The 24,535-nt window shown below is 59.0% G+C and overlaps 1 protein-coding gene and 1 long non-coding RNA gene across 9 annotated transcripts in view; one reads left to right on the top strand and one right to left on the bottom strand.

Moving 5' to 3' along the window:
• Positions 1–24,535, top strand: part of KIAA1671 (KIAA1671 ortholog) — a 179,711-nt gene that overhangs the window by 96,882 nt on the left and 58,294 nt on the right. The window contains exon 1 of one of the 8 annotated variants that reach the window (XM_070626977.1): positions 17,596–19,062. The exons of the other annotated variants lie outside the window; for them this stretch is intronic. Coding sequence (XP_070483078.1) covers positions 18,775–19,062 — 288 coding nt within the window. The 5' untranslated portion in view covers positions 17,596–18,774. Of the gene's footprint in view, positions 1–17,595; positions 19,063–24,535 lie in introns of those variants that run through there. 8 annotated transcript variants of the gene reach the window in all.
• LOC139084433 (uncharacterized) lies at positions 15,301–18,673 on the bottom strand. Its single transcript, XR_011541787.1, has 2 exons — positions 18,401–18,673; positions 15,301–17,295 (listed from the first exon to the last, which is right to left on the bottom strand). It is a non-coding gene; the product is annotated as an uncharacterized lncRNA (long non-coding RNA).

Here is a 24,535-nt window from a genome sequence, read left to right as displayed (position 1 = left end):
GGGAGGTGGTGAGGTCATGCAGGGCCTTCCCGCCACTCAAGGACTTCACCTTGTGCTCTGAAGGCAACGGAGCCATGGAGGGGTGTCACTGCAGGTAGGAGCGACACAGTCTGATTTGGGTTTTGAACAGATCCCTCTGGCTACCGTTCAGGGAACAGACTCAAGCAGGACAGAGGCAGAATCGGGAGACCGGCAAGGAGGTCCCGCAGTTGGCCGTGACCAGGGACTCAGTCCAGGGGCAGCAGAGGAGGTGATGGGGAGCGGGCAGATTCTGGATCAGATTGTGGTCTCAAGGTCGACCCACAGGATTTGCTGACGGATTGGACATGTGGAGGGAGCGAAAGAGAAGAGTCAGGAAGACACCGAGGGTCTTGGGCCCGATGGTCGGAAGGCTGGGGCTCCCACCCACCTCCCCAGGAACGCTGCAGGGGGAGAGGGTCGGCGACGGATCGGGACTTGCGCTGGACTTGCCGAGTGTGCAATGTCTGTGTCCTCACAGGGTCCCCAGCCTCTCTCCAGGCAATAAGGGCAATTCCTGCGCTGTCCATGGCTCAAGGCTGTTGAGATGCGGGTTTTAAGGGACCTCCCCTGAGGGTGGAAGTGTGAGCCCGGGCCTCTCAGCTAGTTGGCATCGCTGAGCTCTCAGGTCCTTTCGTGCACAGGCAGGCCCTGATCTCACCCACTGTCGGGTTTATGAGAATCCAGCTGGCCCGAGGCTGGCTCCCCCCGACTCCTCCCCCATTGTGACCCTTTCTGACTCTTTTTCCACCTGTTATGGCCCCTCCCGGCAGGACCACCGCCTCCCTCCCCATTAGTCCACAGCATCCTTGACATAAAATGAAAAGAGAATCCTGTGATGCCGATGGCTCCCAGGCTTGCAAGGCCACTGCCTGGTCCTCAGGGGGCCGGCTACCCCCCCATGCCATCGGGGACTTCATGCTGATGGCCTGCCATGAGCCCTGCTCCCAGAGGGAGGCCTTTCAGACTGGCAGCCCTGGCTGTCCCAAAGGAGCCGTGGCCGAGCTTCAGACATTCCAGGGCTCCGAGCAGTTCGGAGGGACATGCCAATCCTGTGACTGCCGAGAGGAATGATAAATGCAGGGTAGAAGCTCTGGAGGGGTGGGCCTGTGGGCAGAACACTTCTGGGAGCCTGGAGTTTGGGCTATAATTGCTGACCCTGAGCCAACTATGTGCCCTCTCTGGGCCTCAGTTTCTTTATTGATATAAAGAAGTATTGGACTGAAGTCTCCTTAAGGTTTTTCATGATGTGCAATCTCCCAGTTCTAGAGGTCCAGGAAAGAATAGAGCTTTGTGCTCAGACAGAGCTGGGTTCAAATCCATCCTTTCCTGCTGTGTGACCTTGAGCAAGTGGCTTCATGTCTCTGAGCCTCAGTTCTCTCATCTGGGGTTGAGAAACCCCCTTTCTCCAATGAGAATTATGTCAGCGTCTCATTGTGGAAACGCGTAGGGAGAGCACCTGGCACATAGTAGGCAAGAAATGAACGGGAGCCGTTATCTTTTTACATCCCCTGCCTGTCTGACCGCACGGGGCACAAGGTCCTGGCTCGCAGCCCCGCAGGCAGAATGGGTTCCAGATAGCGCCACTAGAGGGCGCTCCTGTCCTAACAAACTGCCCGGATCCCCCTCTGCGGAGGGACGCGGGGCCACCCCGCTGGGCGCCTGCCAGGAAGGCGGTGCTCCGCTTGTCCCCATTTTGCAGACGGGGACACCGAGGATACCTGGCGTGCCCAGGGTCACATCGCGGGGAGGTGTCGGAACTGGGCTTTGGGGCTGTGGGCGCCCGCCGTCTCCCGGCCCCCCAGGTCTCCCGCCGCCTGCGTTCCCAGGCCGGTGGAGGCAGAGAGGTCTCGAACACGGTGCCCCAAGATCGGTCCTGGTGGGTAGCCAGGCCGGCCTCGGCCTCCGGGTGTTTCAGCCGGAAAATCCACTATGGGGGTGGGGGGAGCGGAGCGTGGAGCGTAAACGATGGAGGGAGTCGCTAAACCCCAGGATGCTGGTGCCTGTAGACAAGCTGCACCTGTCGTTTGGGTGGCAAAGCCGGCTTTCGACACCAGTAGTGGAGGTGTGAAAATCCTCGTGCAGGCCCCGGCCCCTGCAGCCCCCCACTTTTGTCACGGGTGGGCAAGGGGATTTTCCAGAGCTGAAAAGAGACTCCAGTTTGGGAGTTTTGAGCTGAGTGAACACATGGTGTCTGTGTTGGAGGTGGAACTGATGAGAGGGGAGGCAGCCGGGGCCAGCAGGAGAGCATCGCTGAACTGGGAGCCAGGATGCTGGGGTCTGATCCCAGCTGTGTGACCTGGGGCCAGTCCCTGTCCCTCTCTGGGCCCAGCGTCATCATCTTTGAAATGCAGCCATCGGCCTGTCTCAAAGGGGCTTGCCGGGCACGTGTACTGAGTGCCCACCCTGGGTTGGGCCCCGAGCTGGGTCTTACAGCTAGTGGATGAGGGGGGAGGGCTTCAGGAGGCAGGACTGGCATGTGCGATGCCTGGCACATCCGAGCGTGTCTTTGTTTGTAGTCCAAAGGACACATGTAACTATTTCCTCAAGGGTGCACCAGGCCCGCCCTGACGGCCTCTTTCTATCCTGAGCGCCTCTTCAAAGGCCCTGACTGCAAATCCCGGCTCGTTCTGAAGTACTGGGTTGGGGTTTCCGCTAGGAATTTGGGGGGAACACAGGTCAGCCCCCAGCAGCCAGGGACGAGGCAAAACGCTTCCCATTGCGTCATTTCATCCTCCCAGCAGTCCTGGGGGGGAGACGCCGTTCCCATCCGCATTTTACAGACGACAAGGCTGAGGCTCAGAGAGAGGTTAAGCCACTTGCAAAAGATCACACAGCCAGTCAGCGGGGTGGGGCTGGGCGTGGAGCCCTCGCTCTCTTGCCCTGGAGGCCGAGCTGTGTTAATTTATGTTGATAACTTGACTTTAATCCTGGGGTGCCTTTTTGTAACCCCACGTTCTGTTGAATTGACCGGATGTTTCCTCATTGCCCCTCTGGACTCTGCCCTGTCCTTGCCTCAGGTGTGTTTGGAAAAGGCCCAGAGGGAGGGGGAGGCCATTGCCAGACCCCAGTGCGGCCCAGCCTGCCTGGGCCCCGCCGCCTGTTGGCCACCCTCCCGGGGGGCGTGCCAGGGGGGTGGGGCGGCCTGCCTGCTCCCTGCTCTGCCCCCATCGCCTGTGTTTGCCTAGAGCAGCCTGGGCCCCGTGAAAGGAGGCTTTGTCCTCCCGTTCGTCCCTCCTGGAGGGATGACCTAAGTCCCGCCTTGGGAACAAAGCGGCAACCTGCCACGTGAGCCCAGGCCAGCGCCAGGAGCCCGCAGAGCCTCCCAGGCCAGCCGGGGAGGGGCGGCCTTGTTACAGGGCTGCGGGTTACGTGGGGTCAGGAGGGCGGCAGAGCCTCCCGCATGCAGAGCGAGGAAGCCAGGGGCTCCCGTGCTCACAGGACTCGACAGTTTGTAAACCTGTTTCCTGCCCTCCCGTTGAGCAGCTCCTCCCAGATGGCGCAGGGTGTGCAAGGCAGGGCCTCGGAGAGCAGGTGTCAGTGTCACAGGGAACCGCTCCAAACCCAGGGGAGTCAACCAACCGCCATTTATCACGCCCACGACCAACCGTGGTCGGGAAATCAGGCAGGGCCTGTGGGGCAGCTGCTGGGGTGGCAGCGGGGAGCCCTAAACAGCTGGGGGCTGGGGTCCTCCAGAGGCTTCTTTGCCCACCTGTCTGGTCCCTGCAGAGACCCGGGGGCCAGGCTTCCCTGGGAAGCTGACCGGACACCTAAATGTGGCCACTACCGCAGCCTGGGCTCCCTCACCGCGTGGCGGCTCCGGGCTCAGCCTTGCAGCCCAGAGGGCAGGGGCCGTGTCGCCCTTTACGATGGGCGCAGCCTCCGTAGTCACCACCCCTCTTCTGCTGCTCTCTGCCGAGGGAGCAGACGCACGCCCCCCGGATCTCTGGGTGGGCGGCCTGTCACACACTGTGCAGCCGGCTTTCAACACCACCACAGCTCCAGGTAAAGGAAGACGTTCCCAGGGGACGCTTATGGAGCACTTCCTGCGCCCCGGCCGCCCGCGGCTGATCCCATGCTGTCCTCCCGCAGCTCCAGGAGGTGGCGGATGGAAGCCGTTGTTTTCCCCACGAGCCTGCGGCTCCAGAAGGCGGAGGGACCCGGGAATCCGCGGCGCTGCGGGCAGTTTGCTGTGGGACGTGCCCCGTGGGGAGCTGTGGGCTGGGTTTCTCCTTCCTCCACTAAGCTGAGAACCTTCCTGGAGTTCTCGAGGATGCTCACCTGGTTGTGATTAATCTCCTGCCCTCTTGCCAGTTCTCCCCTTATGTCGAGCGGCTTTTCTCTCCCTGTGCGCCAGGGACTCCCCCCAGGACCCCTCCTCCCCGCTGCAGCTCGCGTGGGGGCCGCGGGGCAGACAGCCAGCCGCCTACCCCTCTCGGGGCTTTTGAGGAACCAGCAGGGGCACCTCACGGTCCTGGCACAGTCACCCCTGTGTCTGGGCCTCCAGGGCCGGGTCTGGGGCTCGTTCGTCTGCCTCCCCAGGGTCTGGCATACAGTTGGTGCCCAATATGTGTCTGGTGAACTGAAACCATAAATGGGGAAGGAAGGAAGGATGGCTGGCTGTTCAAGGGTGGAGACTCTGTCTATGCGCATCCGTGTCCCTGACACACAGTAGGCGCTCAATAAATGTTCATCATCCCAAATGGATGAAGAAGGGACTGGGTGGGTAAGACCGAGAGCAGCTTCAGTGCCGTATGTTTGTATGCTTGTCATGGAACACAGGGCTGGATGCCCCCTCGTTCCATCAGCAAGTGTGAAGCGGAGCCCCAGCCGGGCGCTCTTCCCACGCGCAGACGTGGCTATTTCACGTCTGCATCCTCAGTGCTTAGCAAAGGGCGGCATACAGCAAGTGCTCAATATTGTTTATAGAAGTGAGTGAAAGAAAGAGTGAATGAAAAGTGAAACTTCTGGAGCTTGGGGACGTGTCTTGTCTATTCGTTTCCCCACTTCCTCGAATAGGGCTTGCGACACAGTAGGTGCTCAATAAATGCATGTCGAACTGAAGACGTGTGTGAATGAACCAGGTGACTGAATAAATGGAACTTTCAATGGGTGGGGCCTGTATCGTGTTCGTTTCTCTCCTCGGGTCCTGATACAGGGCCAAGCATATAGCAGATGCTTCCTGTGCTGCCCTGACCTTTGTAGGAGGCCCGCCCCTGAGGATGGGTTGAGAACCGGGGACCGGCAGGGGCCCCTGCCGCAGGCCCCACCACAGACTATTCCTGCTGTTCCCGTCTGTGCAGGTGGACGGGAACCCCCGAGGGCCTGCCCCAGCGCTGCTGCCCGTGTGTCTTCCTGCCAGGCTGGCCGTGAGTGGGACCGAGGCGCCACGCCGAGCCCCAGTGCCGTCTGGCCTTGGAACAGTTCCCCAAGGGACCCCACTTCCTGAGCACGTTGGCGGTTCTATTTTAGGGCCGCCGAGCATGGAAGCCTGGAGAATGTCCTACTCGAGCCAGGCCCTCGAGTTGCCTGTTCTGACGGTGGCCACACCCGCGAACCCCCAACCTCTGAGCAGCGGGCTTTGGGCTCTGCGAGAGCGGGTTCAAACTGCCTCTGCGACTTGCAGTTGAGCCTCAGTTTCTCTCTTCTGTAAAATGGGCGTGACCCTTTTTTTGGGGGGGATCCCCTTTTCTGATCTTGGCTACACATCTGTTGCTTTTCCAAACTCCTCATCCTGAGGCTGCCAGTTCCCAGAGAGGGGATTTCAGTGGATTCCCGGCAACTGGGCTTGAAGACCCGTGTGCCCCAGTGGGTCTGAGGCAGAGCCTGAGGCAAGGATTCGTGTTTCTGATTTATGACGGGCCTGAGGCAGCCTGTGCCCTGGAGGAGCTCTGGAGGGTGGACGGCTCCACAGGGGACATCCCACCGTGGAGCATCCCGCGGTCGGCCAGGCTCCAGAGTCGATGACTCGATTCAGGGAGGTGTGGGTGTAAATGGGCCAGCATGGTGTAGTCGATGCCCCGTGAATAGTAACTCGGTAAAAACAAGAAACTCTGAAGAAGATGGAAGTGGACAAATGGGCATTAATGATGTCGCTTGTTCCTCCAACACTGACTACGTGCCCGTGAGGTGCCCAGCTGTCAGACTGGACGCAGAGGGTGCCCCCCACATTCCCTGCCCCGCGGAGGGGTGCCACGCCCCTAAACGGATCCACGTGGGAGGCTGCCATCACAGGAAGGTCTCCACCCGCTTTTAGGAGGAGAAAATTGAACACACATGATGTCCGAACATGAACAATAAGTAATTAATTGTTTTTAATTGAAAAAGTAATACACAGTCTTCGCAAATATTTCCAACAGGGCAAAACAGCGTTTTAAAGAAAAGTTGGTGTCCTTGCCCCTCTCACCCACCGTGTCCTCCCCAGAAACTGGGGACCGTTTGACACTTCTACTTTATCAGAAGTATTCTCCGCGCGTGCGCGACTCTCTGTGCGTGTGTTTCTTCCCGTAGATGTGGACGCATTTTTAACACACAGCAGGCCCTCCATTCGTCATGCTCTGTGCCCTGACTTTTCTTTTTCTCAAATGATATCTTTCCCTGTCGTCTCGTTCTTCCTGGTGGCTTTATGTTTTTCCTGGCGCTGTAATTTCTCCAACAGTCCCCTCCAGATGGACACGCAGGTTGTTTCCAGTTCTGTGCACCGTCAGCAACACTGCGGGGACGTCCCCGTGCAGACATCTGGGTGCGCGTGTGTGCTGCAGGAGAAGGGCCCAGCCCTGGACTTGCTGGGTGGTTTGAAGGTTGAACGGGGGTCTTCCAGGCCGGCCGGGCGGGCGGGGCCGGCGGCCGGGAGGCGGGTGGGGAGGTGTTCGAGCTCCTGCTGGGCTCCAGGTTGATGCTCGAATGCCGCGCCGTCTGCCAGGGTCATGCCCCAGCTCTGAGCATCCGGGGGTGTAGGTGGCTCCTTCTAAGGGGCCTCTTCCCACTCTCGGCCTCGGGGTTTGCCGTCTGCTGTGGGGCGCTCAGCTCCCACGCCGTCTCCATCCGAAGCTTGATTTTTCTCTGGAGTCTCTGAGGCCCTGGCCTCTCCGAACACATGGCCTGGATGGTGTGAAGCCCGCGGCGATGGACTCTCAGTGTCCCCTGCTTTCTGATCTCGGCTGGGTCCACCTGGCTCCTGACCTGCGGCCGCATCGGGGTCCCAGGAAGTCTCAGGGCTCCGCTAGCCTATGGCCTGGCTCCACCCCGTTCCCTCTTCTGCCCGTCTCTTCTCCACATTGGTTTTGAAACTGGAAATCTCAGGCATCCCCCTGACTCCCTCGGTCCCTTAGGACACAGACATCCATTTGGGAAAACCTCACACCTAGAGAACTTTTCTGAGGCCCCTTTGAGAGAGACAGCCAGCGGCTGGCTCTCTCTTCCTCTGTGAGGCAGAAGGGATGAGCAGTTATTGAGTGCTTGCTGTATACCAGACACCCTGCAAGGCACTTTTTCTGTCATCTCATTGGGTTCATGTAGTAGTTGCATCAAACAGTATTATTATGGGCCCAGAGAGGTACAGTGACTTGCCCAGGGTCACACTGCAGGTCGGTTCATTTTCCTCTACCATGTTACTCCCTGCTGTTCCCTGCCAGGAATGCTCTTCCACTGGTTGTCTATCCCACTGGACCCCAGGCTTCACGAGGGCAGGGGTCTTCATCTGTGTCATCCACTGCTGTATCCCCTGAGTCCAGCACAGGGCCTGGCACACAGTAGGCATTCAATGAATGTTTGTTGACTAAGTGAACTAGAAGTCCAATCCCTTACAGACAGAACTTTTGCTCCCTTATAATCGCATTTATGAGGATGATTTGGTTCCTGCTCTCAGAAATAGTGTTGCATTTTTAAAAACGAAACTCATCTTTCTCTGCAAACCAGTTTCTCTGGCGGGAACCTGACACTTGCCATTTTTTCCTCTGGGAGCCACATGAGGATGTCTACTCTGTAGAATGTCAGCCGAGAAAGGAGTCTGAACCTTCCCATCAGAGATTTCTGTGTAAGAAGTTAAAGCGAGAGGGAAGCATCCGCGAAGATCTCGGTTGCCATGGCGACACGTGCTACAGGGACTCAGGTCCTTAGGCGTCGTCATCCCTAGACCCCCAGCCGCCAGTCTCAGCTCCTGAATTTTGGCTTTTAGGAGTCGAGGCGGGGTCCTGCTGCGGGGCCTCTGCTGGCGGAGGCGCCCGAACCAGCGGGTCGCTGTCGGGTGTCTCCTGACAGCGCGTTGGTCGGGATCTATCTTCCTCGCCCGTGGGTGCTGCGATGGCCGCCTCCGTTCCAGGGACGAGCAAACCGAGCCCTGCGGAGTCTGAACCGTGTGTCTGTGTGTCTTTCCCTGTCGGCTCTATTTGTGCATTTGCTTGTTCGTCCACCCAACAAGGATTTGTGAGCCCGTCTCTGTGCCCGGGACGGGGCTGGGCGCTGAGCATTGGGGCGGAATGAGAAACGCGCAGTCCGAGCAGAGTGCGCATTCTAGCGGGAAAGACAGGTGACATATACGAACAGGAAATACCGAGAAAAGCGGGAAGTGAGTAGCCAGCGTGCTCAGGGCTTGGCCAGGAAAGAAGAATGCCGTTCATGGCTCTGTTTTCTGGACCATTCTCTGGTTAGGTTCTTGGTGCCCAACTGTCTTGAGTGGGTTTGAGCCGGGACTGGGACCCTGAGTGTCTTTGCCCTCAGTCCCTTCGTCTGAGATTTGGGGGCCGTGCTGTCTCCTTAAAGGGATGCTGAGGATGTGTGTAAATTGCCTAATGCGTGGCACACAGTCGGCGCTCAATAAATGTCCCCCTTCTTGTGGCCTCACAGAACTGAGACACCAACCCGGAGAGGACCCTCCAGCCATTCCTGCCCACGGGCTGATGCCATCTCCCCGCCTTCCTGCCCCCTTTTCCACGGGAGGCTGGGGGACAGTGTGGTGCAGTGGTCACACAGGGCCCTTGCTGTGTGACACTGGCCAAGTAACTTGCCTTCTCCCAGCCTTCCCCTCTCTGTCTGTACAACGGGTACAGGATGGCCCCCTCCTCACAAGGCGCTGCTGCAGGTCCGTGAATTCTCTGATTCAGAGCACGCAGCCGGCGCCTGCCGTGTGGTGAGGGCTTGATAAGCCTCGGCTGCAACGCCGAGCTGCCTACTGTGCGCCCGGCCTCAGGATGGGCCCTGGAGAAGCAGAATGGAATGGGCACAGTGTCCGCAGCCAGTGGGTGTGGGAACGGGGCGTTACAGTCCAGCCAGGAGAACGCTGGGATGGGGGAGCCCAGAGAAGGCATGGAACAGAGTCAGGGTGGGTGGCAGAGAGGGCTTCCTGGAGGTGGGGACATCGTCATGAAGCCTTTAAAGATGGGTAGCAATTGTCCAGGGAAAGAGGGGAGGAGGGGATGGGGTTGTAGTAGGAATAAAATGGTGCTTCTCCCTTTCCCCTCCCTCCTTTCGCCTTCTCTCTCTCCTTCACTGCATTCATTCATTTACGCATTCATTCAGCAGACACTTCCGAGAGGCACCAGACCAGTAGCAGAGGGTGACACATCCAGGGTTCTGCTCCCGTGAGCCTTAGAGAGAGAATGTTACGTAAATGTCAGGAAAACACCAAGTCGTGGTCAGCGTTACGGTGTGAAGGAAAGGGAGCTGTGATAGAGCGGGTCCAGGCAGCTCCTTTGTGTTGAGAGGTCAGCGAGGGAGTCTCTGAGGTGAGAGGACTCAGACACAGAGCACCACGGCATGGGGGCTGCAGTCAGGCGGGGGCTGCAGTCAGGCTGGGGCTGCTGGCAGGTGACCTTTGCAGCAGGGAGCAGCCAGCGGGGGGAGCTGGGCAGTGTTACCGTGATGGCATGGGCCGGGGGGCTCTAGGAGGCTTTGAGGCAGGCTAGCACCGAGGTCCAGGACTCCGTGGTGCTGGAATGTGCCTTGTGCCCACCAAGGGGGGCTATTTGGGGACCTGTGGGGTGACACACTTTTGTTAAAACGCCAAGGCTTCCTCCCACCCCCCCTCGCTGCCCTCCCCACCTGGCACAGCGTGGCTGCTGGAACAGTGTGGGCAGCACAGCAAAGTGAGGCATGGGAGAACAGACCTCCAGCCAGGCCAGGAGAAGTCCTCTCCTGTGCGAGGGTGTCAGCAGGCAGGCGGGGATGTTACTCGCGGAGGCTTTGAGAGGAGAGGCAGGCAGCCAAGGCCGAGGGCTGGCGCTGGGCGATGGGACTGCCGGGAGTGGGGTGGGAAGTCAGAGGCACCGGCTCCTGAGTGCCCACTGTCCTCTTGTCCACTGAGCCACGGCTGCTGAGAGCGTGGTTTGGAGCACAGGCCTCCGAGCCAGACTTGGCCTCTAAGCTGCTGTGCAGCCCTCAGCCTTTGCTCCCCCTGCCTCAGTTTCCTCATGTGTACAGTGGGGATCGTTGTTCTGCTCTCATGAGATGGTCGGAACACACATCCTGTAACCTTCAGCACCACCTGAGAAGGAGGGAACCATTTTATCCCATTTTAAAGACAAGGAAGGAGAGGCTCAGAGAAGGCAAGCCACTTGCCCAGGGGCACACAGCGAGGAGTCAGTCTTAGAAGCTCTCTCCTCAGCTGTGTCTGGGGATGATGTGAGTGGCGTAGGACCTGGCACACTGTCGGTGCTTAGGAAATACCGGCCATGCCCTTGCTGCGTTTGAATCGGTGCTGATTCGGCTTGGGGCCTGTTTTTCTTCCTAAGTGTCTTATGAAGACGTGAGCCCTCCAGCCGCGGCCTCCCTGTCAGAATCTGATGCCGTCCCGCCCCCTGTGCCCAGCCCTTGCACCCTTACCTGGGAGGCCGGGGTCCTGGTTTCCCTTCCTGAGAGGAGGCAGCTCAGGCAGAGGGGCACCTGGGCCCCCGGTATTCGACCCGGTCTGCTGCCCTCTCTCCAGGCCGGCGGGTGGCCTGTGAGGGGGCGGCCTCAGTCTGAGCCGGACTTTCCCGTGACCTTCTGGGGCGGCCCCTCTTGGAATCAGCGCCCAGGGTGGGGGGCACCATGGCCCGGGGGACCCGCAGTAGTTGGGGCCGAGCCTGGCGGGCCTCGAACCTGAGTCTGTGGGGCAGGTGGAAGCACGCTGCACCCCCCGGGCGGGGTTGCCTGGCGGTAAGAGCTCAGGCTGCAGGCTCGGCCGGCCCTGGGTTCGGGTCCTGGCTCTGCCCGCAGCAGCCGGGTGACGTGGGCCCGTGACATCGTCATTCAGAGTCTCCACGTCCACCCTGTGTGCTGGCGATTACAGCTTCCCAGGTCTCACGGGTCGGGAAAGGACAGGTGCACAGTAGGCCCTCGGTGGGTAAGAGCGCCTGCAACTTGTTAGTGTCTCTGTGTGCTGTCTCCCAGCCCTGGCCTAGTGCCTGGCACACAGTAGGCGCTCAGTCCCTGCCTGCTGAGGTCGGAGCACGGCCTTCTCCTGTCTTTCCTGAGCCTCTCGGAGACCCTGAGCTCTCGGGCTGCAGAGGTGGCTGTTCCCCGAGCACAGCAAGCTCCCTGCTCAGGAGGAAGTTTCTGGGGGACAGAATGTGTCCCTCGTCCCAGCTCTCGGTTCTTGTTCCCGAGAACATCTTGCTGCTTTTGCTAATTGATCCAAAAACGGGGAAGTGCAGCTGCCGTGGTAGAAAGAAGCACATTGACCAACCCCAGGCAAGGCCACAAGACAGAGACCCCCGTGGGGTCACCCCCGCCTCCCCAGGACTCCGAGGCGAGGGTGGCCATGTCTCAGGGCCTCTGCCCCCAGAGCCGGCGGGCAGCCTGGTGGGAAAAATAAGGCGGGTCCCCGGCCGCCCGTTTCCATTTTGGAGGAGGCCAGGGTGCAGCTTCCTCCGGAGGGGCCATCATTACAGGTGGCCTGGCCCCGTGGGAAATGCCACTTTCCACCTGGGCTCGGGGCCGGCCTGATGGAGAAGGGGGAGGAGCTGCTGGCTGTTTCTAGAAAGATCTCCTTTCCGGATGAGTTTTTTCTCCCCTCCCATTGAGGGCATCCTGTGTCGTTAAGTGATGATCTGAGTAAGAATGTGACAAGTCAACACAAGGAAGTAGCCTGGCCTTGGTTTGTAAATAATCCGGGATTGACTTGTAGGATCAAGTCATTTCTGTTTGTTTGGTTTTCACATCAGAATTCTTGTCCCTGTTGCCTTGGAGACAAACCTAGTGAGGGGGATGCTGGGAATTAAATGACTCGGGTTCAAACCTCAGCGATCCCTCCATTTCACACAGTCGGCATCTCAAGTGGGGAGACCAACGGGTAAACTGAGTCCCAGCCCGGCGTGCTAATAATGCGGTGGGGGTAACATGGCAGGGTGGGAGCCCAGAGGCGGCCCAAAGAGTCAAGGAGTCTTCTTGGAGGAGGGTGTCCCTAAGCTGAGCTGTGAAGGACAATAGATGCCGACCAGGTGAAAAAGGGGTGGAATGGTGTCCTAGCCAGAGGGAACAGCACGTGCAAAGAGCTGAACAGGAGACAGCACAGCGTGTGCCTAGATGGCAGTTTGTCCTGTTTGGCTGGGGTGGAGAGGAGCTGGGGGAATAGGGGTGACATGAGGCCAGAGACCCTGTCGCAGTCCAGAGAGTGAGCGGCTCCTATGGGAACCTGCCTCAGAGTTACCCGGGGGCCTGGAACCACCGTCCACTTGGACCTCGTTCAGACCTGAAACGAGAAGGTTGGCCTGGGTTCTCTCGCTGCTGCCGTCCCCGTGCTGATGTCTAGGGTCCCGAGATTTCTCTGAACATGGACACGAGACGAATGAGAGTGGAATTCTGGAGTGTTTTCCATGTGCCCGGCAAGCACGGTCTCTGTCCTTCCTTGCCACCTGGGAGGGCGTGGGCCTTACCGCCTCCTCTTTATGACCTGACAGCCGTGTCTCGGGGGATGGAGGACGCGGCCTTGGACGGAGCCCCTGAGCCATCGGCCGGCCCTCCACACGCGTCCTCCATCCGAGGAGGGGGGAAGGAGGTATCCGCCAGGTCCCCGCGTCACGTGGTCCCAGGAGGTCACCTGCAGGCCAGCTGGCAGGAGGGAGAACAGCCGGGCATATCCCGCTGCAGGCATTTCCTGACCCCGCAGGTCTGGGGACCGCCCGGGGGGCCGCCCTCGCGCACGGGGCCTGGGGCAGAAACGGCCGTCTTGAGGGGTCTTCGAGGGGTGGGAAGAGTCTGGCTGCTGCCCTGGGAGGAGGGCTTTCTGGGTTCAAGTCCCAGCGCCCCCATGCCAGCTCAGTGACCTTCAGCTCCTTCACCCTCCCTGTCTTTCTCTGCGGGATGGGGGTGATTCGTAAAGGACCCCCCTGTGGGCTTGTGGCAGGTTAAATGAGTGAGATGTGGGGATCAGCTCTCGGTGCAGGAAACCCTCAGTTAACGGTTGTTACCGTTTCCACTGCACCGCCTTCCTCATCCACGTAAGGTTGTACCTTTCTAGGACCCGGATGCACACTCCGGGAATGCCCAAGTTTGGGGGAAGCAGGATAGGAAGCGGGTCATCTAAGTGAGACCTCCTGGGGGAGATTTGGGAAAGGCTGAAGTTTGCTGAAGGTGGTCGTAGGGTGCAAGGGGCTCCAGTAGGGATGGGAGAATAGGGGAAGGCAGCCTTAGGCTTACAGCCTTAGGGATACAGCATGTGCAAAAGCCCAGAGGCAAGACTCAATATGGCCGTGCCCCCTGGCCTTAGCACATGCTGTTCTCTCTGTCAGCCTTCTTGGAGTACTCCTATTCATACTTCAAAACCCCACCTTGTCTAATCATAGATCCTCAATAAATGATCATCTTCCCTTTGCTCTTATTTCCTCAACTTTCCACCTTCTCAGTTGGGTTTCCCTTCCTCCAGTCATGTTCCCATAGCCTGTTATTCACTTGTCCGACATGGCCCTTGGCACTTGTATTGCAATAGTTCATTTTTTCCAGCTGTTTCTTCCACTGGACCAGGGATTCTTCAGAGTGTGCATGTTTGTATCAGCTTTTGGGAAGAAAATGGTGTAGCCTCAGGTTTGAGGCGGCCCGTTGGGACAATGTCTGAGGCCCAGAGGCCAGCCCAGAGCTCACACAGAGCAACTGTGCAGGGAATGTTTGTTGAATGAATGAGTGACCGACACTCTGCTTTCCTTAACCGCGCACGCTTGTCTGGAAATGGTGATGTCCGGGCCCCGCCCCACACATGGCTAAAACCCCCATTTCTGCCCCGGCTCTCAGCAGCTCCTCCAGCATCTTTGGGATTCATTATGTAAGGAGATGGCTTGCTTTCCTTTTTGAGGCCCAGCCACGTCCCAAGAGTTTCCTGGAGAGAACAGAGAGTTTGCAGAACGAGTCCTCCGGGGGGAAGTGCTTGTGCTGCCCCAGTTTTCAGGGAGCAACGCTTTTTATAGTCAGACGTTCAGACCGCATTGTCCCCAGGGGGAGCCAGGAGGGAGCCAGCTGCCAGCTGCCTTTTCTGCTCACTCTGCCCCCATCGCCCCCTCGTGGAAGGAGGCGGAACTGTGGGGTCCTGCCTGCCACGCGGGGCACCCTCTGCCTTGTCGAAGGTGCGAGGCTGGGGGTAGTGGACTCCACCAGATAACGGCTGTGTGCCCTTGGGCCGGTCACTGCACTGCCCTCTGCCTCCGCTTTTCCATCTGCAAAATGGGCATAATAATCATAGTCCAAACCTGGGTTCCTTGTTGGGAGGAGCAGATGATGTCATGCAATGATGTAATACACTGCCCGGCACACAGTGAGAGTGGGACCCGTGGCATCAGTGACAATGATGAGTTCGATGATTTCACCTCTGAAAATCAGAAAGGTTAAGTAACTTACCCTGGGTCACCCAGCTGATAAAAGCTACGGGCAGGTCTCCAAACCCTTAACCCCGATACCGTGTTGATTTAGCAAATCCAGGGCTGACACTAGAGCAAGATGACTGGGGTACACACCTAGGGTGTGAAATTTAAGGGGGCACCAAAACAGGAGAGTAATCAAGATAAATAATACTATAACGCTGTAGTTTTAAAAAAATCAAAATTAATACAAAACTCCATGCTGAACAGCCATCAACCTTATAAATAAAGACGGGATCGGTGTTACTGCTGTTTCCTTTTGCCTCTGACGTCAGTATGGCTGGGCACAGCCCGGAGCAAGTCCCTTTTTGTTGGACAATTAGGTTCTTACTGTATGTATATATATGACTGTGACAAACATCCTTATAGCAAAATGTTTGTGTCGCTCACTCTCGCTTCCAAAGGCAGGTGGGTGGATGTGGTGTCGGACCTGAACTGCAGGCAAAAAAGGGCAGGTGCATTCTCCTCGCCCGCGAGCTTTTATTATGAAAAATTTCAAGATACAGGAAAATTGTATGGGGAACACTCATATACTGACCAGCTAGATTCTGCCATTGCTAACATTTTGCTAGATTTGCTTCATAAAAATCTAGCCATCCATCCATCCCTTAATACATTTAAAAAAAATTTTTGCTGCATTTCACAGTAAGTAAGAGGCATCAGCACGTGTCCGCCCCACGCCTCAGCGTGTGTGTTATTAACTGACAGGCCATCACTTTTAAGACTTTTGATGTTGGGTGTTCAATTCCCTTCATGAAATATATACCGATGTCCATTTCCATCTGCTGTGGGCTGCGTGTCTCTTTCCCCACAGCCTGGCCACCACCGGGTAGTCTCATTTTAAAGGTGCTTTGCTTTGACTTTTTTCCTCCCGGCACTTCCCAGGTGACCTCCCATCTCTGTGTCCAGAAGGTCTGTTTAAAAAGCCGCATCCCTTTCTAGCTCTGTAGGTATTTCCCGTGCCGCTCTCCTGGGCCTGGGTGGGGAGGACTCGCTCTTTGTCGGGAATGCTCCCACCTGGAAGTCCCCTGGCCCTCCGGGTGAGGGAACAGGGCTGTGAGTGACCTGCCTGCTGCGGGAGGCTGACTGAGGACCCTCCATGCGAGGACACGGGAGAATCAGAAGCCCTGGGACGCTGGAGGCTGTCGAGGTGATGGGTGCGGCCAGACACTATGCAGGCGGGACATGGGCCCGTGCACACTTCCTCCTCTGCATGATGGGTTGGTGCTTCCTAATATATGGGACCCACAGGCTGCCGCGAGAGCCCCTTGTCGCCCTCCCTTTTGTCTCCCCCCATTCTGCCCCGGTCCTTGGCTTCCTTATGGGCCAGGCACTATCCTGCCTCTGACGTCTGCATCTCTTGTGGCTTCTGTGGGGCAGCTTGGCTGGGGGCTCTGGCCCCGGGTCCCTCCCGAGGTTGCAGTCAATGTGTCGGCTGGGGTAGTGGTCATCTGAGGGTCTGACCTAGGATGGAGGGCGGCTCACTCCCATGGCTAGCGAGTGCGTGCTGCCTGGTGGCTGGGCCCTCAGAGTCCCTCCAGGTGGGCCTCTCCACAGGGCTGCTGGAGCATCCACCCAGCATGGCGGCCGGCTGCCCCCAGGGTGATCTGAGAGCAAGACGAGAACTCTCATGCCTTCAATGACCTGGCTTTGGGAGTCACACACCCTCACTTCTGCCTTATCCTCTTGGGCACACAGACAGCCCTGATTCGTCGTGGGAGGGCACCGCACCAGGGTGTGAATAACAGGGCAAGGATCACTGGGGCCGTCTTGGAGGCTGCCCGCCACATTGGACAACCTTGGAGGGTGACGTCACCTCTCTGGGCCTCAGTCTCCGCCTCTGTCAGATGGGTTCATTGGGGATTCACGAGTTAATCCCCTGAACACATAGAATGGCCTCGGAGACCCAGCTACACCCTCCATAAGTGTTGGCCACCGTTCCGTTGTCCTGCCAGCTGCGAGCCCACGACGACAGGGACGGTTCAGGCTCTGCGTCCGGTGCCTGGCCCAGAGCAGGCAGGCTCTGAGTGTTTAAGCGAATGAATGAGTGAGCGAACAAGTGAATGAGCGGCATAGGGACTGGGAATCCAGAGAAGAAAAGATCTGTGTCAGCTGCATTGTCAGACACGCTCCCGTGAGAGTCGTTCTCAAGTGAGGCCCTTTGATCAGTGACGAGGGAGCAAATATTTGTTCAACACTGAGGTGACGTGGGTGGGAGAGAGCCCTCAGGACGCCGTGCGACCTGTCAAGGTTTCAGTCTTGGACTCGGCGTTCGAACAATAAATATTTACCAAGCTCCAGCCCTGGGTCAGGCACCGTGTCAGACCCAGAAAACAGTGGGGAGGGAGCGGTCTCTGTCCGTGCCCCCGTGCTACCCTGGCTGTGTGACCTTGGGCACTTGAATCTACGTCTCTGGGTCTGCATTTCCTCGTCTGTAACACGGAGGGGTGGATCCCTGCCAGAAGGAGAAAGCATTTCAGCAAATGTGCCTCCGCTCTGGGATCCGGTGGCTGCTGTCCCTTGCTAACAGCTCCCTCCCCCCCCCCCAAGAGGAGAGGAGCAGCCGGTCTGGTCTCAGATGCTGCTGTGCCCTCCTCCCCTACCCCCCACCACTCCAGCTGCACAAGGGTTAAAACCCAGGAGTCCATGTGACCCAGCGTAAACCATGAATCATCCCCATCCCGCGCGCTCCCGATCCCGTACGGGGCCGCCTCCCCAGGATGGGGCCGATGCTGCGCCCCGCGGTTGCCATGGCAACCCAGCCTGCACCGAAATGGCCCGGTTCCTTCCTTGGGGGACCTCGGGCCCGTTTCACCTGGCTCTGGGGGGGCTTTCCAGGGAGGGAGGGAGAGCAGACTGGAAAGGAGGGAGGGAGAGAGAGAGAAGCTGAGACACAAACAGGTGGAAATGGAGACACAGGGAGCGGGCGGGGAGCGAGCCTGACACAGAAACACAGAAACGGACCACCAGAGGGAGACAGGCGGGCAGCCGCCCGAGGTCCCGAGGCGCCGCCTGTCACCCTCGAGGCAGCAGCGGCTTCCCAACTGTTCCAGCCTCCCCTGGGCCCCCAAATCCCCGACACACACGCACACACGCGCCCGCGTGCGCACACGTGCACCGCGGTTCCTCGTGCGCCCGCGGCCAGGGCACGGGGCGGGCAGGCTGTCGGCTCGTGAAGTCACCGTGAGCCCCGCGGGACGGTGAGCGAGTTGGGACTTGGGAGAGGAAAAAAAAAAAAAATGGGGGCGGGCGTCAGCTCCCTGGGCGGCCGCCTCCCTGAGGCCCGTCCTGCGTTCCTGGGCAGCGAAGCCCCTCGCCAAGACGGGGACTGATGTCATCCTGGGCTGCTCAGCCAGGGCACCCGGGGGCCCTGGGGGCTGCCTCCGGAAATGAGCTAACTGCCTGCCGGCCTACAGGTTTGGGATCTCTGGCCAGAGGACGGGAGCCCCGCAGGGGCCAGGTGAGCAGGGCGCAGCCTTGGGCAGCCGCGCAGGGGGCAGCGGCGGGGGTCAGCCCGCCCACCGGGTCCTTGCGCCGTGCGCCCGGGAGGGGCCGCCTACCTGCGGGACGGTGAGGACCAGGGCGCCCAGGGCCACCGCCTCCTCCTCCCCCGCCCGCAGGGACTGTCACGCCCTGGGGCGCGCGCGGCTCCTCCAAGCTGCTCGTCCCCGGCCGGGAACCGGAGCCTGGACCGCCCAGCGTGTTGACTCGGCGGCTCCGCGCGCCGTGTGGACTCCCAGCCTGACCCTGACCTGCCTCCCGATTCGCGGCGAGCCCCGCGGATGCAGCCGGCGGCTGGCTCAGCAATGTTTATTCACTCTTGACTGGACTGGAGAGGGCGGCCGGTGCTCCCCGGAGCCCAGAACTTCCAGGAGCGGAAAGGAGGAGGGGGAGGGGCAGGCCCTGCGCTCCGGCCGCCTGGCCGCCCGGCCCCATGGATTACCTGGGGGACAAGCTCTCCGTGGCCCAGACCCACATGACCCAGTGGATGGGCACCGTCAGGAGGTCCTTCCAGGAGGCCCTCAATTTAGTGACCAGCACGGTGGGCCCCGAGCGGCCGAGCGGGGAGCCCTCCGGTGGCCGGACCCCCTTCAAGCGCGCCGCGTCCTTCCGACACCTCGCCTCCCGGAGCCGAGAATCCTTCCGGCGCTTCTCCGCCCGCAGCCAGCAGAGGTTTTCTTCCTTGAGGAAAAGGCAGACGGAGTCGGAGCCCCCCGATATTGTAAGCTTGTTATGTTTTTTTTAAATATTAAAACAACAGTAAAAGCTCCTCCCCTCCAGGGTCCCATAGATCCAGCGGGGGAAGTTGCCTGTTCCGAATAACTGTCAGCCAAGCCCCCCCCCACTCCCTGTTTCTGTCCCCCTGCTTGGGGACGGGCAGGTGGTGGTGATTCCCCTGATAGGGGCGTCTCCCTCTCTCCCAGCCTGGCCGGGAAGTTCACACCGGATCCAGCGTCCGTGTGGACAGGGCCAGCGCACGAGGTGGGCCAGCTTTGCCAGCTGACTCGTCTGTAAGTGCCGACACTCTGGCCCCTGACACAGATGCTGGTCCTCCCCTATTTTTAGAGACGATTAGCTGGCACCTGCTGCGTCTCCTCTCTCCCTCCCAGGGTGAGCGAGTGTCCGTGTCATGTGCAAGTTGACTTGTGGCTTTTGCCATCTTGTCGTCTGATCACCCAAGGCGGTGGGCGGGTTTGCCCCCTGGCCTGTGACCCTGGGCCTGGGTGTGAGTGGGCCAGAACTGGGCCCCCAGGCTGGGTGCTGGGGTTCCACCGTCTCTCCCTCGGGCCAGCTTGCTGGGGCCTGGGGACCAGGGCGGAATGACATCTAATGATTAAAAGCTCGGCCTGCATCCTGCAAGGGGACTGTGCAGAATCAATCTCAGGTACCTCACTGGGGATTTAGAGAGGTGGGAACGGGCCCAGAGAGGGAAAGGCCCTGCGTGGGGTAGCACAGCGAGTGAGTAGCAAAGCCAGGGCCAGAACCCCAGGCTCTAATCCCCATTCAAGGATCTTTCCAGCCAAGCTCCTGGTAAGATGGTTTCTCCAGACCGTCCTGAGAACTTCAAGGGAGCGCGCGTCGCTGATCAGGGCTGAACTCAAAGAGCGGGCCTGGCGTTTTCACAGGAGAGACCTCTGCCACCTGACTGTGTGGCTCGGTTCACAGGAGACTGAAGACAAGGAAGGGCTAGGCCAGCTCCTCCCCTGGGCTCAGCCTTGCGATGAGTCCCAGTGGTCATTACGGGTCCCAGCGTTTAAGGATGGAGCCGTGGGGTGCACCTGGCTCTGAGCCGACCCTCTGTGCACTCGAGGTCACCGAAAGCTCACGTCTGCCCTCAAGGGGCGGGGACCCGACATCCCCCTCGGTTGGCCCAGAGAGGTGCGGTGATTCTCCTGGGGTTGCACAGCAACCAGAGAAGTTGGGTGCAAAGGTGACCTCTCCTTCTCTCGTGGGCCTGTGCTGCTTTGTGGCCCCGGATGAATCATTGGGGCCTGAATTTATGAGACAGGTCCCCCATCCCAACCTCTGGAAGGGGTGACTTGGCCCACGGAGGAAAGGCCGCTTGTTCCATCTTTCTGTTCCTCTGTCTCTCTTTCTCTCTCTGTCTCTGCGTGTGTCTCTCTACCTCTCTCTCTCACTCTTGTTCCCTCTCTGGCAACGTGCTGGAAGGCATAGGGTTTGGTAACACTCTGGTCTGCCCCCTGCCCCCCGGAGCCGTGTGACCCTGGGCATTGGCCGGCGTCCCCCAGGCCTCGCTGCCCTGCGTGACATGTCAGTGCCGCCGACAGGACCTGCCCCCCTGCCCCAGCTTGGTGAATGAATGAAGGAAGTTCGGCCCTGCCGCTCACTGTCACCCCGCAGTGCCCCCAGCAGTGTGAATCTGTGCTCGATAAACCCGGGCGTCAGCCTCCTTCCCATTCGGCTTTTGGCATCTCCTGAGTGGTGGGCACCGCTGGCCTCAGGCTTGAGAGCTTAAATCGGACCCTGCCACCACATCCTGTCTGAGGGAACTTGACCTGCTCTCAAGCCTCAGTTTCGTCTTCTGTCAGATGAGAACTCGAGGGCGTCCTGCGGTTGACACGGGCCCCCCGGGGTCCCGGGCACGTAGCAGACGGGTGCTCGTAAATGCTGTCTCTTGGTTGGGCGCCATGGTGTTCTGACTCGACAGGATGAGGGCAGAGTTGGGATGGGGACAACTGCTCTGTGGCAGAGGGCCTGAATTTGAAGCCTGGCTCTGTCACCTCCTGGCTGTGTGCCCTCGGGTAGACTCCTCCCCTCTCTGTGCCTCAGCTTCCTCATCTGTGAGATGGGGATTACCACCATCTCGTGTTTGCATCTCCCCTCGTGATCCTCCACGGGCGTCCCCGTGCCAGGAAACACGGGATGTGTGCGGCTGTGCTTAGCATGGGGTAAGTGCACTTAAAAGTTAGCTATGGCGACAACCAAACCTTTTCTCTCCAACCATTCCCTCCAGGATCCCCGGGGAACTGGAAAATCCACACACGCCCCCTTTCCTCGGGGACTTCACTTAAATATTTGTTTTGCGGGAGGAGAATTTCTAGAATGGCAGGATCCTCGCTGTGCTGGGAGGGGGCGGGGCCTCAGACTCTGGGCCCTGAACTTGGACGTGATGTACCTGAGTAATCCGCACAGTCCCAGGTCCGCCTCGGGCTCTGTGTACTTGGAGCAGCGCAGAGGACTCTGTCGCAGGCGCAGAGGAGCCCGCAGAGGCTGGCCCTGAAATGTTCTCGAAAGCCAGCCTTGGAATAATTTGCTGGTGGCCTCCCTGCGCCCCCGCCCCCACCCCAGGAAGAAAAGAGGGGAAGAGGGAAAACAAACTCATTGTCTCTGCGCGACAAAGGCAGGAAGAGGCACGTCGTGCAGCAGCCCCGTGTGAACGGAGAGAGAAGCCCGGCAGACTAGGTGGACTCCAGGCAGAGGCCGGACAGAAGATTCCAGAACCCAGGGACAATGGCAGTGCCACGGAGGCCGAGGCTGGAACAAAAGTGGGAAGTGAGGGTCCCCACAGGCCTCAGGATGCTCTGCCAAGAGGGTTCTGGAGTCCGACAGACTCGGGTTCGAGTCTAGGGTCCACCGTCCTTGCAGAGTGACCCTGGGCGGGTTAAATTGCCTCTTTCGGCCTCAGTGTCCTCGTCGGTACGATGGGGACTCGCCTAGGACTTGTCTGGCAGGTGGTGCAATGGGACAGAGCAAGTGAGAACCAGCACGGCCCGCACCTGTTAATACCCAGCCTCGGAGAAGCGCTCAGTGACTGTGCATTTCACGTCGATTTTGGGTGGGGTTGGGGGGGTGGAGGGGTGGGTTGGGGTAGGGGGGCACTGGTTCAGACTGTGGATGTGAGTCCCACCTGCCCAGATGGCCAGGCTGCTGCCTTGGGAAAGAGGGTGAAGACCCGGCCGACCGGTCGTGGCCGTTTACCGTGCTCTTTGCCGAGCACAAGGCGGACATTCATTATTTGTGCATCCTTGTTCCTTCTCTCACCTTTTCATTTCACGAGCACTTGTCAGGTGCCCACCAGGGTGCTGGCCCTGGGGAACCGGCTGTGAACAGAGCAGACCCAGCTCCCGCCCTCCTCGAGCTACCGTCTAGGGGGCAGGGGGTAAAAACACGCCCCCATGTAAATATGTAATATTTGTGCTGAAAACGAGGGAACTGTCTTAAAATATGGAGGGCCTGTCTGTAACATCAAACTCCTGCCGTGTATCAGTTTCTCAGCCTCACCACTCTTGATATCTTGGGCCAGATCATTCTTTGGGGAGCAGGGGGCTGTCCCGCGCTCTATAGGGTCACCCCGGCCTCTCCCCACTAGACGCCAGTAGCACTCCCAAGTCATGACAGAAATGTCTCCAGACTTTGCCAAGTGTCCCCTGGGGGCAAAATCGCGCCCCGTCCCCAGTTAGGCTGTATATCATTTGGTCCGGGGGACGTCAATTGCACCTGGACTATTCCCCCCGTGACCTGACCCCGGGATCTGACATACATCAAGCACATCCTGCTTGCCAGGAGCCCGTCTCGTCGAATCTGCACAGCTGCCCCTGAAGGAGATGGTGGCGGCCCCGTATTTCCTGGATGAAAAATCTGAAGCACAGAGAGGTGAAGTCACAGGCCTGGGGCCACACAGCGGGGATCGGTGAGGCTGGGGCTCCAGCCCTGCCATGTGTTCGCCTCGGCGGGCCCACGACATCGCCCTGCACTGGGGATTCACTGTGCGAGCGTCGGCGCCGCGCTGAGTGTTCAGTCCAACAGCCGAGGCTGCGTGGGAGTATTTGGTTCTGCATCAATTATGGGTTGAAATGGATACTTAAAATATTCAGCAGGGCTGAGCGTCTCCCCCGACACACACACACACACACACACGCGCACACACACACACACACTCCCTCCCTCCCTCTTTTTTTAGCAAGTGGGAGAGAATTTGAAAGGGAAGGGACGGTTGTGGCTCTCGTCTTTGGAAGCCCCGATTTCACTCATTACCCACTTGGTGTTCGTGTCTTCCAGCTGCCTTAATAAATTAACACAAACTTGGTGGCTGAAAACAAGGGAGATATGTTCTGACGGTCCTGGAGGCCACAAGTCCAAGATCTAGGTGCCGTCAGTTCCCTGGAATTCCGGGGGACGAGCCCTTGTGCCTCTTCCAGCCTCTGAGGCTGCAGGTGTCCCGGGCTTGTGCTGCGTCCCTCCGGTCTCTGCCCCATCCTCACATGGCTCCTCCTCTTCTTCATCTTCTCCTCCGTGTCTTACAAGGACCCTGGTCATTGGGTTCAGGGCCCAGTGGGTAATCCACCATGATCCTGTCCTGAGATCCTTAACTTGATGACATCTGCGAGGACCTTTTTTCCGTTTAAAGCCACACTGAGAGGTGCCCGGGGTTAGGATGTGGACGTGTCTTTTGGGGACCACTATTCAACCTGCTACATCCTCCTCCCGGCTTCCACTCTAGCCCCTTCCCCTCCAGTCCATTCTCCACCCAGCAACCCCAGGGGCCAAGTCATCCCCCTGCCTCACCCCAGACTTAGGAAACTCCAGCTTCTTACTGCGGCCTGCAGGGCCCCGTGGGGTCTCCCTTGCCTCTCTCTCGACCTCAGCTCTTACTGCTGTCCTCTGGGCTCACTCTACTCCTGCCACTCTGACCTCCTGCTCTTCGCCAGTCAACGTGCACTCCTTCTGGACATGGAACCTTTGCCCACATGGTTCCCTCTGCTGGGAACAGCGTCCGGCATGTCTAGGAGCTTATGTCCTGCCTGCTCCCTGAAACCCACTCTCCTTTATTGTGGTGTCCACTCATTTCATAGATGGGCAAACTGAGGCCCAGAAGGGAGAAGTGACTTGGCCCTGGCACACGCCTTCTAAGAGCTGACCACAAGATGCCAGCCCGGGGCAACGCAGGATGGAAAACCTGAGATGTAATGGTGATGAAAACCATTTACTCATTCCTGAGGGTTTTTTTTATCCAGGATCTCAGTGTGCCGGGAGAGGGGTCCCTGCCCCCAGGGCTCACAGGAACAGGGTGATGCAATAAACGAAGAAGTCAATGAATGAATGAACAGATAGTCTCAGGTCATTCTAGTGCTCTGGCAAACAGTGGGTGCGGGGCCTGGCTGGCGGGCACTAGGAAGGGTGGCGAGGGACTCGTCTCAGGGGGCGACGTTTCAGCAGAGACCTGAAGGAAGCGA

The sequence above is a fragment of the Equus przewalskii genome, chromosome 7 (assembly GCF_037783145.1).
Source record: "Equus przewalskii isolate Varuska chromosome 7, EquPr2, whole genome shotgun sequence".
Lineage (NCBI taxonomy): Eukaryota > Metazoa > Chordata > Mammalia > Perissodactyla > Equidae > Equus > Equus przewalskii.
Note: the sequence above shows the minus strand (reverse complement) of the source record. Positions and strands in the feature narration are given on the sequence as shown.